The 12,892-nt window shown below is 41.1% G+C and overlaps 1 protein-coding gene across 1 annotated transcript in view; it reads right to left on the reverse strand.

Moving 5' to 3' along the window:
- Nucleotides 1-12,892, reverse strand: part of ivd (isovaleryl-CoA dehydrogenase) — a 99,711-nt gene that overhangs the window by 35,829 nt on the left and 50,990 nt on the right. The window contains exons 4-5 of the mRNA XM_059953548.1: nt 5,263-5,432; nt 750-843 (exon numbers count right to left, since the gene is read on the reverse strand). Coding sequence (XP_059809531.1) covers nt 750-843; nt 5,263-5,432 — 264 coding nt within the window. The remainder of the gene's footprint in view (nt 1-749; nt 844-5,262; nt 5,433-12,892) is intronic.

The raw sequence follows: 12,892 nt of genomic DNA on the forward strand, positions 1-12,892 counted from the left end.
CCATTATGTGCACACAATGGAATGTTGTGCTCTTCACTCTCTCCATGGCAGAGCCATTGATGTGCAATGGGGAATAGTCAACCTGTGCCTTTCTGAAGTCCACAATCATCTCTCTTGTCTTGTCCATGTTGAGACTCAGGTTGTTGATCTCGCACCAGTTCAAGTCTCTCTATCTCCTCTCTGTATGCCAACTCATCATTATTGCTGATGAAGCCAACTACAGTGTATCATCAATGAACTTAATGCTGTAGTTTGAGCTGGATCTGGCAGTGCAGTCATGTGTCAGCAGTGGGCTGAGCACACAGCCCTGGGGGGCACCAGTGCACAGTGTGAAGACCTTGAGATGTTGCTGTCAACTCAGACTGACTGGGGTCTTTTCAACAAGTAGTCCAAGATCCAGTGACATGTAGATTGTGGCAGCTACAGGAGGGGAGTGTGGATTTGGGAGAAAGCGGCAGGTGAATTGGTAGACGGAGGCAGACAGAGAGAAATGGAAGGCAGATAGAGTAAAGCGTGGGGAGGGGAACGTGAAGGCTGGAGACAGCCACTGGAGGAACACAAGCAGAGGCACAATGCCGTTGTAGACTGATAAGTAAGGGAGGTGATAATGAGAATTATTAGGGGAGAGGTGCATGGCAGATGGAACCACAACTAGCTAAGGCAGGAAGAAGTCTATGGGTGAACTGTGTGTACAAATCTATTGCCAGACATCTTGTGATGTTACTCATTATACAAATATTTCCACAAACCTTTCTTGTCTGCCCTCATTTTCATAGAGACAACATCCGAGCCTGCGTTCGGTTCACTCATTGCGAGAGCTCCCACATGATCACCACTGATTAACTGCAAAGAAAAATCAGTTAAACAGATGCAAGCTCACTTCACTAATCAACTGGAGTGAGGCTCAGAAGCGGCAGAAGCAATTTATAGAATATAACAAAAACTGTTGATTTCTAGTTGTGCTTTAAAGGCTTTTCTTCACTGCTGTCTACTTGACAAAGTGGAAGATTGGCCAGATACATTATGCCCACTAAAAGCAGCACAATTCTAACCCAGTCTACTCCCAATCAGCAATATCAATCAGAATCAGATATATTTTCACTGACGAATTCATGAAATTTCTTGCTTTGTGGCAGCAGTGCAGTGCAATACATAAACACTATTAGGTTATAATAAGAAATATTTTTTAAAAAATAGCACAAAAAACAGTAAAAATAGTGTTCCCAGACAATTCAGAAATTTGATGCTGTTCCAAAAACGTTGAGTGTGTGTCTTCAGGCCCCTCCCTGATGGCAGAAATGAGAAGGGGCAGAGGAGCCTGAAGATGCATCAGTTATTAGGTACTATCCTGCTCCCTGATCCCCAGCTTAAATTTTGACAGACCCAGTCTACTGAAGACCTCAATGCAACCATAACCAAATGTAGGCCAAAAATTACAGAGGTGAGGCAAGAGTCACTTGCTTTAAGATCAAGGTTGCATTTGACTTGGACTGACATCAAAGGTCTCCATTAAAACTGAAGTGGAAGAAAGAGAAATCATTTCAATAGCTGCAGTTCCACTTTGCATAAAGAAAAGAAGCGTGATCAATTAAAGATCAATCATACAGAATAAAAACATACTTTGGTTTACCATGCACTTGCAGATCATCATGTTACCTAACTGTACTCATCCCCTTTACTAACACTCAGTTGTATCCTCAGGAGTTCAGGCCCTAAGCCAAACTACCTTCAGTTGCTTCATCAAGAAATTCCCTTCCATTAAGGTCAGAGGCGGGATTGTTTGCTGATCATTACAGTGTTAAATTTTATTCGCAGAGCCTCAGGAAAAATTGTGATGCAGCAAGACAACATTCAAACACAAGCTGGTAAGTGGTAGCTAATGCACCACAAAATGCTAGGCAATCATCATTTCTTAACTAATCAGAGTCTACCTATGTACCCATAATACTCAATGACACCACTGCTCAGAAACCTATATGCCTGTCTGCATAAATCCTGTGGCTTCAACAGCAGGCCAGCGTTTGGATATTTTGCTGCATCAAGTGACTCACCTCCTGATATCCCACAGCCTACCATCTATGAGGCATGATAGGAGCTCAATGGAGGACACTCAAATTTGCCGAGATGAGTGCCACTCTAAAATAAAGAAGGGCAAAGCAACCCACTTGATTGCCATCTCACTGCCACCACATTAAACATTCATTCTCCAGCAGCAGCACATTGTAGTCGTAGTGTGCCATCTACAAAATGCAGTACAGTACAACAGGGCTACTCTGCAGCAATGTCAAACAAGACATCATTCTTGTCTGGAAATATACCACTGTTCTGCTGTTGATTTGTCTGAATCATGGAGCTCTGTCCCCAATAGCACCAAGACAGTACTCTCAACTTAAAGGACAACAGAAATTCAAGATCAGCATCCTGCTCCCACAACTCACGTCTACCCCACCAACTCTGTAAAGCAATTAAGGATGGGCAATAAATCCTGGCCTTGACAGCAATCCCCCCCATCCTAAAAAGTGTATAAATACAAAATATATCTCCTAATTCAAGAGATATTGGTTCAAGTTCAAGACAAGTTCAAGAACACTCATCTTGTTTGGTATGTTGAAATTCTCCTTTAAAATGCTGCTGGCCTGATGTTCCATTGAGATTTTATCCTGGCTACCTATGTAATCTTGTTTTTGGAAATAATGTGGAATGGAGGAATTCTGGGCAGTTGGAATAAAATTCCAGCAACCTTTGTGGTCATTTGATTGGTTGCAGGAAGGGCAGGACAGGCAGCTCAATATTCTGGGCATCTGTTGTTTCAGATGCAACAGAATGGGACGGATTAAAGGGGGAAGAATGGTGTTACTAGTCAGGGAAAATGTCACAGCAGTGCTCAGTCAGGACAGACAGAGAACTCGTCTAATGAGGTCCCTTGAGGTCAAGGATGATGGTCTTCGCTCCGTTTCCAGAGTGATGTCTGTGCGTGTATTTGTTTAACGTGTACTTGATGTTGCACTCCAAGAAGCACACGATACTTCACAAATCAACCAACTGATTCCAATGGCATGGAAACCACGATGATTGGAGCTGATAGATTTGTTGCAGCCTTCACAGCCGTTGAGTTCTAAGTAACTTCATCCGCCTGTTACACCGTTGAGGTCTTGGTTGGATTGTTCTTTGTCAGGGACCTCACCCTTGACCTCACTGACATGGGTGACCCTACCAGGAGCATAGCTCCAGACAGCATCACTCATGGGATCTCAGGACCACACAAGCTTCTCCACCACGACAAGGAGACAATCCACAGAGAAGCCTTGAACTCTACTACACATTTTAATGAGATCAATCCTCATTCAGTACATACTGATGGGAAAGCAATAGCAAAAGTCTGTTTACAATGCTGTCAAGGAGTGCAGGTGTACAGTTGAGAGGCAATCTCACATCGCTAGCCAATGAAGCCAAGTACAGCTGCTTCATCATTCCCAAGTGCACTACACTACTGGTAACACAACTCAACTGCTAGCTGCTCCACTCTAGTGCCATTTTATAGCTAATGGAGGCAGCAATCATACTGTAAAGGCAACAGTGGCACAGTGAGTACAGCTGCCACAGCATTGTTTGAGTAACCAATGTTCATCCTGAGCTCTGGTGCTCTCTGTGCAGAGCTTACGCGTTCTCCCTGCAACTATATGGGTCTCCCCCCAGAAGTTCCGGTTTTTTCCCCACATCCCAAAAACGCACAGTTGGTAGATTAATTGGGTACTGTGAAGTGCTCCAAATACATAGATGAATGGCAGAATCAGGCGGAGTTGATGGGAATGTGGAGAGGATAGAATAGGTGAGGAAGCAGTTAGTATAACAATGGGCACTTAAGTGTTCTGAAGGGCCTGTTTCCATATGGTATCTCTCAATGACTCTTTGTAACAGTCCCCTTGGGATTTGAACTTAAAAGGGCAGTTGACTGAATCTCATTGTACCTTTCCCTTTGGTCAGTGAAGGGTTGCTTCAAACGAGATTGGGTTTTTGGCATGGTCCCACAATTTAAGCAGCAAGGTTGTAAATTTAAAGAGAAAAGTTGAGCCCATGGAAGAAAAATAGACATTTGGCAATATGAAGGAAAACATGATGGGGAGGAATTATAAAGCTAATGAGAATGGTAAACCAGATCAGTTCAAGAAAAGGTGGAGTTAATGGAAAGGAGAAACAGAACAAGTGGCAGGTCTATAAGGGAAAAGTGATGGGATTGATGGGACAATTCTGATGTGAGCCAGCATTAACTTGATAACCCAAAAGGCTTCCCTGTGTGATGTAAAAGAATAAAATTTATAAAAGTTTCTCTTATTCATAACAAGATAACCAACTTAATGGGATACAGGAAAGCAGGTTTAACCTAATAGTTATTACAGAATTTGGCCGAATGGTGACAAAATGGAAAAGCGTAAGAAGTTGGGAGACCTGAAAACAAAGAATGGCATAATACCAGTAATGACAAATGGCACTGACCCAAACAGACAGACAGCAAAATCAGTAAGGAGATTAGAGATAATGTGGGCAGGAAGTCGACCCACATTAACGATCGTAAAGAAAGTTTTTGGCACATTGGCCTTCATAAATCAATGTATTGAGTACTGGAGATGGGATGTTATGTTGAAGTCGTATAAGACGTTAGTGAGGCCTAACCTGAAGTATTGTGTGCAGTTTTTATCACCTACCTATAGAAAAGAAGTAAATAAGGCTGAAAGACTACAAAGAAAATTTACAAGGATGTTGCTGGGTCTGGAAGACTTGAGCTATAAGAAAAAATTAAATAGTTTAGGAAGGTATTCCTTAGAACATGGAAGATTGAGGAGAGATTTGATAGAGGTATACAAAATTATGAGGGGTATAAATAGGGTAAATGAAATCAGGCTTTTTCCACTGAAGTTCGGTAGGACTACAAATAGAGGTCATGGGTTAAAGGCAAAAGGTGAAAAGTTTAAGGGTAACATAAGGGGAAACTTCTTCATTCTAGAGGATTGTGAGAGTGTGAAATGAGCTGCCAGCACAAGTAGGGCATGTGAGCTCTATATCAATGTTTAAGAAGTTTGGATAGGTACATGGACGGTGAAGGTATGCAGGTTAATGCGAGTAGGCAGTTTAAATGGTTTTGGCAAGGGCTAGATGTGCCAAAGGGCCCGTTTCTGGGCTGTACTCCATGAATATGACTGTAAAATTCCAAAAGTATTTACATTCTTGGAGGGTTATTCAAATAAAACTTAAGTGCTGTTTTACCTTGGGTAAATATTTCTTTTTCTGATCTTCATTGCCGTTTCTCACCAGCTGATTGATGCACAGGTTGGAATGGGCTCCGTAACTGAGGCCAATAGCAGCAGAGGCTCGGGTTATTTCTTCCATAACGAGGACGTGATCTAGGTATCCACCTCCAGTTCCTCCATATTCCACTGTAAGACACCATGGGATTACTTAAACAGGATGCCCACTAAATATTCTCTAACACAAACACAAACCAGACATGCAGAACATATGATGGCTGTAGGGAACAAGCAGGGATAACTTAAGTGTGTTTAAGGGAAAGCTGAGCAAGAAGTGGGAAAAATGGTATGATTTATTGATAATAAAATGCTGTAAGACTGAAGGTGGCTCAACTTCATTGCAACAATCAAGTACTCTAAATCTAACTGTAAGTATACATATTATATTCATATTATGATGAACATAAAGGTTAAAAAAAAGTTCAATCAATTCAAGAACTTGTTCAAACAATTTCAAGACACACCAAATATTTTTGCCAGAGTAGAAATCTCAATTCTAGAGAGCACACCTTGAAGGTGAGAAATGCCTGGAATGGGCTGGAAGTAGCTATGAGAGTGGCATATGGGGCTTTTAGCTAAGGACATGAATGGAGCCATAAAGATCATGTGCAGTGAGCAGGAAATGAAGCATATGGATCATGTACTGTGAGAAGAGAGTTTAATTGATAACTTCCACCTGATAGCACGAACATTGATTTCTCTAACTTCCCCACTTCCCTTTCTCTTTTTCCATTCCTCATTATGGTTCTCTTTTCATTTCTCTTCTCAACTGCCCTTTATCTCCCTCTCGTGCCTCTCCTCATTCCCTTTTTTCCAGTGTCCACTTCTATGAGTTTCCTTCTTCTTCAGCCCTTTACCTCATCCACCTATTACCTCCCAGTTTCTTACTTCACCCCATGTACCCCACCCACCCACCTTCCCCCTCACATGGTTTTACCCATCACTTGCCAGCTGGTACTCCTTTCCCTCCCCGTGCCATCTTCTTTCTCCTTTCCATTGCTGATGAAGGGTCGTGGCTAAAAATGCCGACTGTTTATTCCTCTCAGTAGATGGTGCCTGACCTGCTGAGTTACTCCTGCGTTTTAAATTAATCCAGTATAATTGGGCATCATGTACAGCATAGGTATTGGGGCCAAAGGCCTTGAACTGTTTTATGCTCTACATGCCCTCTATTTCCAGCTAAATACAAAACACATTTCACAATTTCAATTTGTGTTGACATATAATTCACCTGCATTTCAGTGTGTGAATACGAAAGAGGAAATGTACTATCAAAATTAGTTCATCTTTAGATGAAAAGTTAAATCCTTGTAGGTAAATATAAATACTCTTATTAAGATGCACAAGGAATTCTCACCAGCAATCTAAGCAACACTTAATTAGGAAGTACATCATAATCAAAGTAATCCACTCTTTTATGGGTTCTGTAATAACATGCAAAATGGGACTCCATTAGCATATGATTATTAAATATGAAAAATCAACTCAGTATACAAACACTTCCTAGAGTGCATATGCTCTTCAATATAAGGCCCTAAGAAGTTCATTTGTAGCCACAGCCAATAATTTGAAAGAAAGACCGTGCGAAGAAGGAGCTGGATTGGCCTTTCCCCTCAGCAACAAATATTGCTGGGGGAGATGAGCTGCCAGGCCAGTGGCACTGTGGCAGGCTCTCAGGCTCAGTAGGGAAGGGTGAAGTCAGGCTGAGCGATAGTGATAGGAGATTCGGTAGTTAGGGGCACAGACGGGAGATTCTGTGGCACGACAGAAAAGCCAAAATGGTGTGTTGCCTCCCAGATGCTAGGGTCAAGGATGTCACAGAGCAGCTGCAGAATATTCTCAAGAGGGAAGGTGAGCAGAGCAGCCAGAGGTTGTGGTGCACATTGGCACCAATGACAGGGGTAGAATGGGAGAAGAGGCTGAAGAGGGGAGGTAGTAACCTCTGGATTACTCCTGGTGCCACATGTTAGTCAGGACAAAATTAAGATGATAGTACAGATAAATGAGTGGCTGATGAGCCGGTGCAGGAAACAGGAGCTTAGGTTCATTGATCATTGGAATCTCTTCTGGGGCAGGGTAATCAGTACAAGAGGGACAGGTTGCACCTAAACTGGAGGGGTAACAATATCCTATAAACTAAGAGTCAGAGCACCAGGTCAGAAAGTGGAGGGATGAAGAGGAAGGTAGATGTCAGGGCCAATAAAAACAGACGGGGGCAAAGAGGGATAGTTTGACGTGCACGTACTTTAATGTTACGAGTATTATGGGTAAAGGTAATGAACTTTACAGCATGGATCAGAACATGGAACTATAATGTTGTGGCTATTACAGAGGTTTGGCAGAGGGAGAGGACTGGGTGCTTACTGTCCCACAGTATTGATGTTTTAGAAAAGACAGGAAAATAAAGAGTAAGGGGAGGATTACATTACTAATCAGGGACAATATCACAGCCACACTCAGAGAAGACATAATGAAGTGCTTGTGCCCGAGTCACTGAACTCAAAAATAGGAAGGGTGCAATCACTTTGATAGGATGGCACTACAGACCCCAGAGTAGCCACCGGGACACTGAGAAACAGATGTGCAGGCAGATTATGGAAAGGTGTAAAAGCAAGGGTTTTATTGTCATGGAGGACTTCCTAATACAAATTGGGACCTTCTTAGTGAAAGAGGTTTAGATGGGGCGATAATCAGCATGATAGTGTAGTGGTTAGCACAACACTTTACAGAACAGGGTACATGGGTTTGATTCCTGCCACTGCCTGTAAGGAGTTTGTAGGTTCTCCCCATAACTACATAGGCTTTCTCCCACAGTCCAAAGACATACCATTGGTAGGTTAATTGGCCATTGTAGATTGTCTCGTGATTAGGCTTGGATTAAATGAGGGATTGTGCAACAGCATGGCTCAAAGGGCCAGAAGGGCCTATTCCATGCTGTATCCCAATAAATAAACAAACAACAAACAAGCAAATAAGAGGGGCTGTATTGGACCTGTTGTTGGGTAATAAGCCTAGTCAGGTGAACGACTTTTCAGTGAGTGAGTTAGGGGACAATGACCACAACTCCATAAGTTTTAAGATAGCTATAGATTAAGATAAGTATGGACTTTGTGAGATTAAATTGGAGCAGGGCAAATTATGAGGATATTAGGCAAGAATTAAGGAGAGTTAATTGGGAATCCTGTCTGCCATGTGGAGGGTGTTTAAAGACCAACTGCAGAGTACAGAACACATATCTTCCAGTCAAGAAGAAAGGACCAGGATGGCAAGGTAAGGTAAGGGAGCCTTGGATATCGAGAGATGTGATAAATTTAGTCAAGAAGAAAAAGGAAAAGTTTGTAAAACTTCGGAAGCTAGAATCAAACGGAGCCCTTGAGGATTATAAAGCTAAAAACAAACTCAAGAGGGGAATTAGGAAAGAGAGGAAGGGCCACAAAAATTCCTTGGCAAGTAGGATTAAAGAGAATCTCAAGGTATTTTATAAATACATTAAGAGCAATAACATAACTAGAAAAAGGGTAAGACCACTCAGGAATAAAAGTTCAAAGTAAATTTATTATCAAAATACATATATGTCACCATTTACAACCATGAGATTAATTTTCCTGCTCAATAAATGTAATACTGTAATCATAACAATGTAATGTCCTATTTCTATCCCGGCAAAATCTAACTTAGTCTGAACATCTCTCAGAGGGTCCTCTCTTTTAAATAACCACTTTACCCTACCATTTTCCTTAGCAGAGTTTACAGTACAATCCATTTTGAAAATCGTAAATCCTTCTGGTCTGACTGTGCCATCCAGTGTGTCAACAGACAGCCAAGTCTTGGTACAGCAAACAATTGAGATCTGCCTCACCTGCCTTACCCTGAGATCATCAATCTTATTTTCCAGCGACTGCACATTCAGCTTCAAGATGCTTGGTAGATCATCCCTCTGCATTTCAGCCTGAATTGGATCTCTGATCTCCTGCCACATTTTCAGCCATGGCAGTGAACCATAAAGGTACTGCATTTAACTCCACGTCTTATCATTGATCGTGAGATCCAAAGATCATTGATGTTATTTAGAATTCCGTTGTTAACAGGATATTTACATGCTGCAGATTGCAGTGGAAGTAATTCAAAAGTATACTTAAGAGGAAATCTGGAACAATTTTCTGCAGCCCGAAGAAAGTTGCCGATGATCGTTGTTGCCAACTTGAAACCCTCATTCATTTCCTTGTGGGCATACTCAATAAATCCATAATAGAATAAATGAAGACTGCCCCAACTTTGGCATTTAACCAGTGTGCACAAAACATCAAATTGTGCAAATACAAATAGAAATACTAATAATAAAAGTAAGTAAGCAATAAATATCAAGAACATGAGACGAAGAGTCCTTGAAAGTGAGTTCAAAGGTTGTAGGAACACCTCAATGATGGGACAAGTGAAGTTGAATGAAGCTATCCATTTGGTTCAAGAGCCTGATGGTTCAAGGGTTAATAACTGTTCCTGAATCTGGTGGTTCAAGTCCTGAAGCTTCTGTACGGCAGAGAGAAAAAAGCACGTCCTAGGTGGTGGGGTTCCCTGATGATTGATGATGCTTTCCTGTGATAACACCGTGTAGAGAGTGTTTTACCCATGATTGATTGGGCCATAGCCACTACTTGTGTGGGGCAAGTCATATCTAACTAACTTGAATGAGCTTTTTGATAAGGGTGACTGATGAAGGTAGAGCTGTGGATGTTGTTTACATGGAATTTAGTAAGGCATTTCACAAAGTCCCTCATGGGAGGCTCATCCAGAAAATTAAGATGCATGATATCCAAGGTGAATTGGCCATTTGGATTTAAAACCTGCTTGCCCAGAGAAGACATATGGTAGTGGTTGAACGGAATGATCCTAGCTAGAAGACTGTGATTAGTGGTGTTCAGCTGTAATTGGTTATGTCTGGCAGGGATCTGTACTGGAACCTCCGCTGTTTGTAATGTATTTAAATGACCTGGATGAAGATATACATGGTTGGGTTAGTAAATTTGCAGATTTGTGGTGTTGTGGATAGCATAGACAACTGGCAAAGAATACAGCAGGGTGTAAGTATGGATGGAAAAATAGCAGATGGAGTTTAACCTGGCCAAATGTGAAGTGTTGCATCTTGGTGGATCAAATGTAAGAGACGGAGACCCTTAACTGTACTGATGAGCAAAGGGATCTTGGGGTCTAAGTTCTTAGCTCCCTGAAAGTGGCTACACAGGTTGATATGGTGGTTAAGAAGGCATATGGCATGTTTGCCCTTATTAGTCAAGGCGTTGAGTTCAAAAGTTAGGAAATAGTGTGGCAGCTTTATAAAACTTTAGTTAGGCTGGACACCCCATTATGGGAAGGATGTCAAGACATTGAGAGGGTACAGAAGAGGCTTACAAGAATACGCTTAGATTACAGAGTATGTGCTATAACGAAAGGTTGAACAAACTTGCTTTATCTGGAGTGGCAGAGGCTGAGGAGAGATCTGATAGAAGTTCATAAGATTATGAGAGGCATAGATAATGTAGACAGTCTGTACCTTTTGTACAGGTTTGAAATGTCTAATACCAGAGGGCATGTATTTAAGCTGAGAGGGGGTAATCTCAAAGGATTTGTGAGGGGTAAGTTTTTGTTTAATGGGTGCTTGGAATGTGTGGCCTAGGGTAGTGGTAGAGGCAGATACATTAGAAACTCTTAAGAGATGTTTAGATAGGTACATAAAGGTGAGGAAAGTGGAAAGATTTGGACATTGTGTAGACTGAGGGGATAAGTTTAGTGGCCTTTTGATTACTAATTTAATTGGTTCAGCACCATGTTGTGGGCCGAAGGGCCTGTTCCTGTGCTGTATTGTTCTATGTTCTATAAAAACCAGTAAAGAGGCATATTCTTTATATACTGTGGGGAATATAAATCAGAGGCATATCCACATGCAGTGATGCAAACACATCAACTGTTTTAATCACCCAATTTCAAAGTCATTGACTCATGAATTTAAATATATTAATTAAATTACAAGACTAATAATCCAGGAAATTAGAGCTGAAATCTTACTAAAGCAATTTGAGGACAGGAATACAGTACCAATAGTTCTGGAAGTGAAATGCTGTCGCAATGAAAGTGACAAAAAGCTGCAGGACTATCAGAAAAATATCAAACTATTCACTCATTTGGAGAAGGAAATCTGCTTCTGAAATTCCTCTTCACTCCCTCAACACAATAATCCACAGAGAGCATCACAATACGTCGCAGACACAATTCTCTCTACGTCAATAGTATCTACATGAGAAGATGCCACAAGGAGGTAATAGCTATCATCAAATATCCCTACTATCTGGGCTACGGCATCTTCGTGCAACTACCATTGAACAAGAAGTACTGAAGCCTGAAGTCCCATACTACCAGGTTCAAGAGCAGCTTCAATTATTCAGTTCTTGAGACAATCGACACAACCATAATCACTGTCTTAGTGTAGCAACGCTATGACCACTTTGCACTATAGATTATTTTTGTTCTAATTGTGTCCTTTCATGTAAAAAGTGCATATAATTTACGTTTAACATTTGTCTTGTGAATGCTGCTTATATGATGCCATGAGCCTGTGCTGCTGCTACAACTAACATTTTCATTGCATCTATGCAGACCTGTACTTGTACATCTGACAATAAGCTTGACTTTGACTTGGAATAACAGGAATGAATCGTGAGGAGTGAACTAGCTGTTGTAGCAAATCTACATCACTGCCGTTCTAGACAATGTTATCAGCAATTTTCACAGGAGAAGCCAATAAATGCTGCTTTATCAAGTGCATTCCTACTCCTAGGAACAATGACAAAGCTGAGTGTAGTGGGGTCGCTGCAGGCAGTTTCACTGCTTTCCATTTTGCCAGGGCCTAGCCACCATGGCTACTTAGCTCCACAGGTAACAGCATTCAGCCCAAAGTAGCAGCACATTGCAAGAGCTACTACTGATTTCAGACATTCCTTTTCACTCTTACTTCACAGGATTTTAGGTATTCAACATACTTGTTGTTTATTAATTGAAACTGCTTCTGGTGTGCTATCAGGCACAGAATTGCAATTCATAATATTTACTCAATTAATATTTTTCTCATCTGCCCAATTTCTTTTGTGTACCAGAGTCAATGTATAGCATCACCAGTTGTGAGTTTGCTCTTAAATGTTCACTTTCAACAATACTGGCTTGACTAAGATCAATTATATATCAACTCTGATATATAATTTATAAAATAAATTTGTATCCATCTGTATGACTTAGTATAATGTACCTTGAACCAAGTCATTAAGATTTTTGAGAGCTTAAAGTCAAGTCAAGTCAAATTTTATTGCCACTTGGACCATAACTGCTAGTACAGTGCATAGTAAAAATGAGAATGTTTTTCAGGACCATGGTGTTACATGACAAAGTACAAAAAACTAGACTGAACTACATAATAAAAAAAAACAGAGAGAAAGCTACACTAGACTACAGACCTACACTGGACTGCATAAAGTGCACAAAAACAGTGCAGGCTTTACAATAAATAATAAACAGGACAGTAGGGCAAGTGTCAGTCCAGGCTT

The sequence above is a fragment of the Hypanus sabinus genome, chromosome 2 (genome assembly GCF_030144855.1).
Source record: "Hypanus sabinus isolate sHypSab1 chromosome 2, sHypSab1.hap1, whole genome shotgun sequence".
NCBI lineage: Eukaryota > Metazoa > Chordata > Chondrichthyes > Myliobatiformes > Dasyatidae > Hypanus > Hypanus sabinus.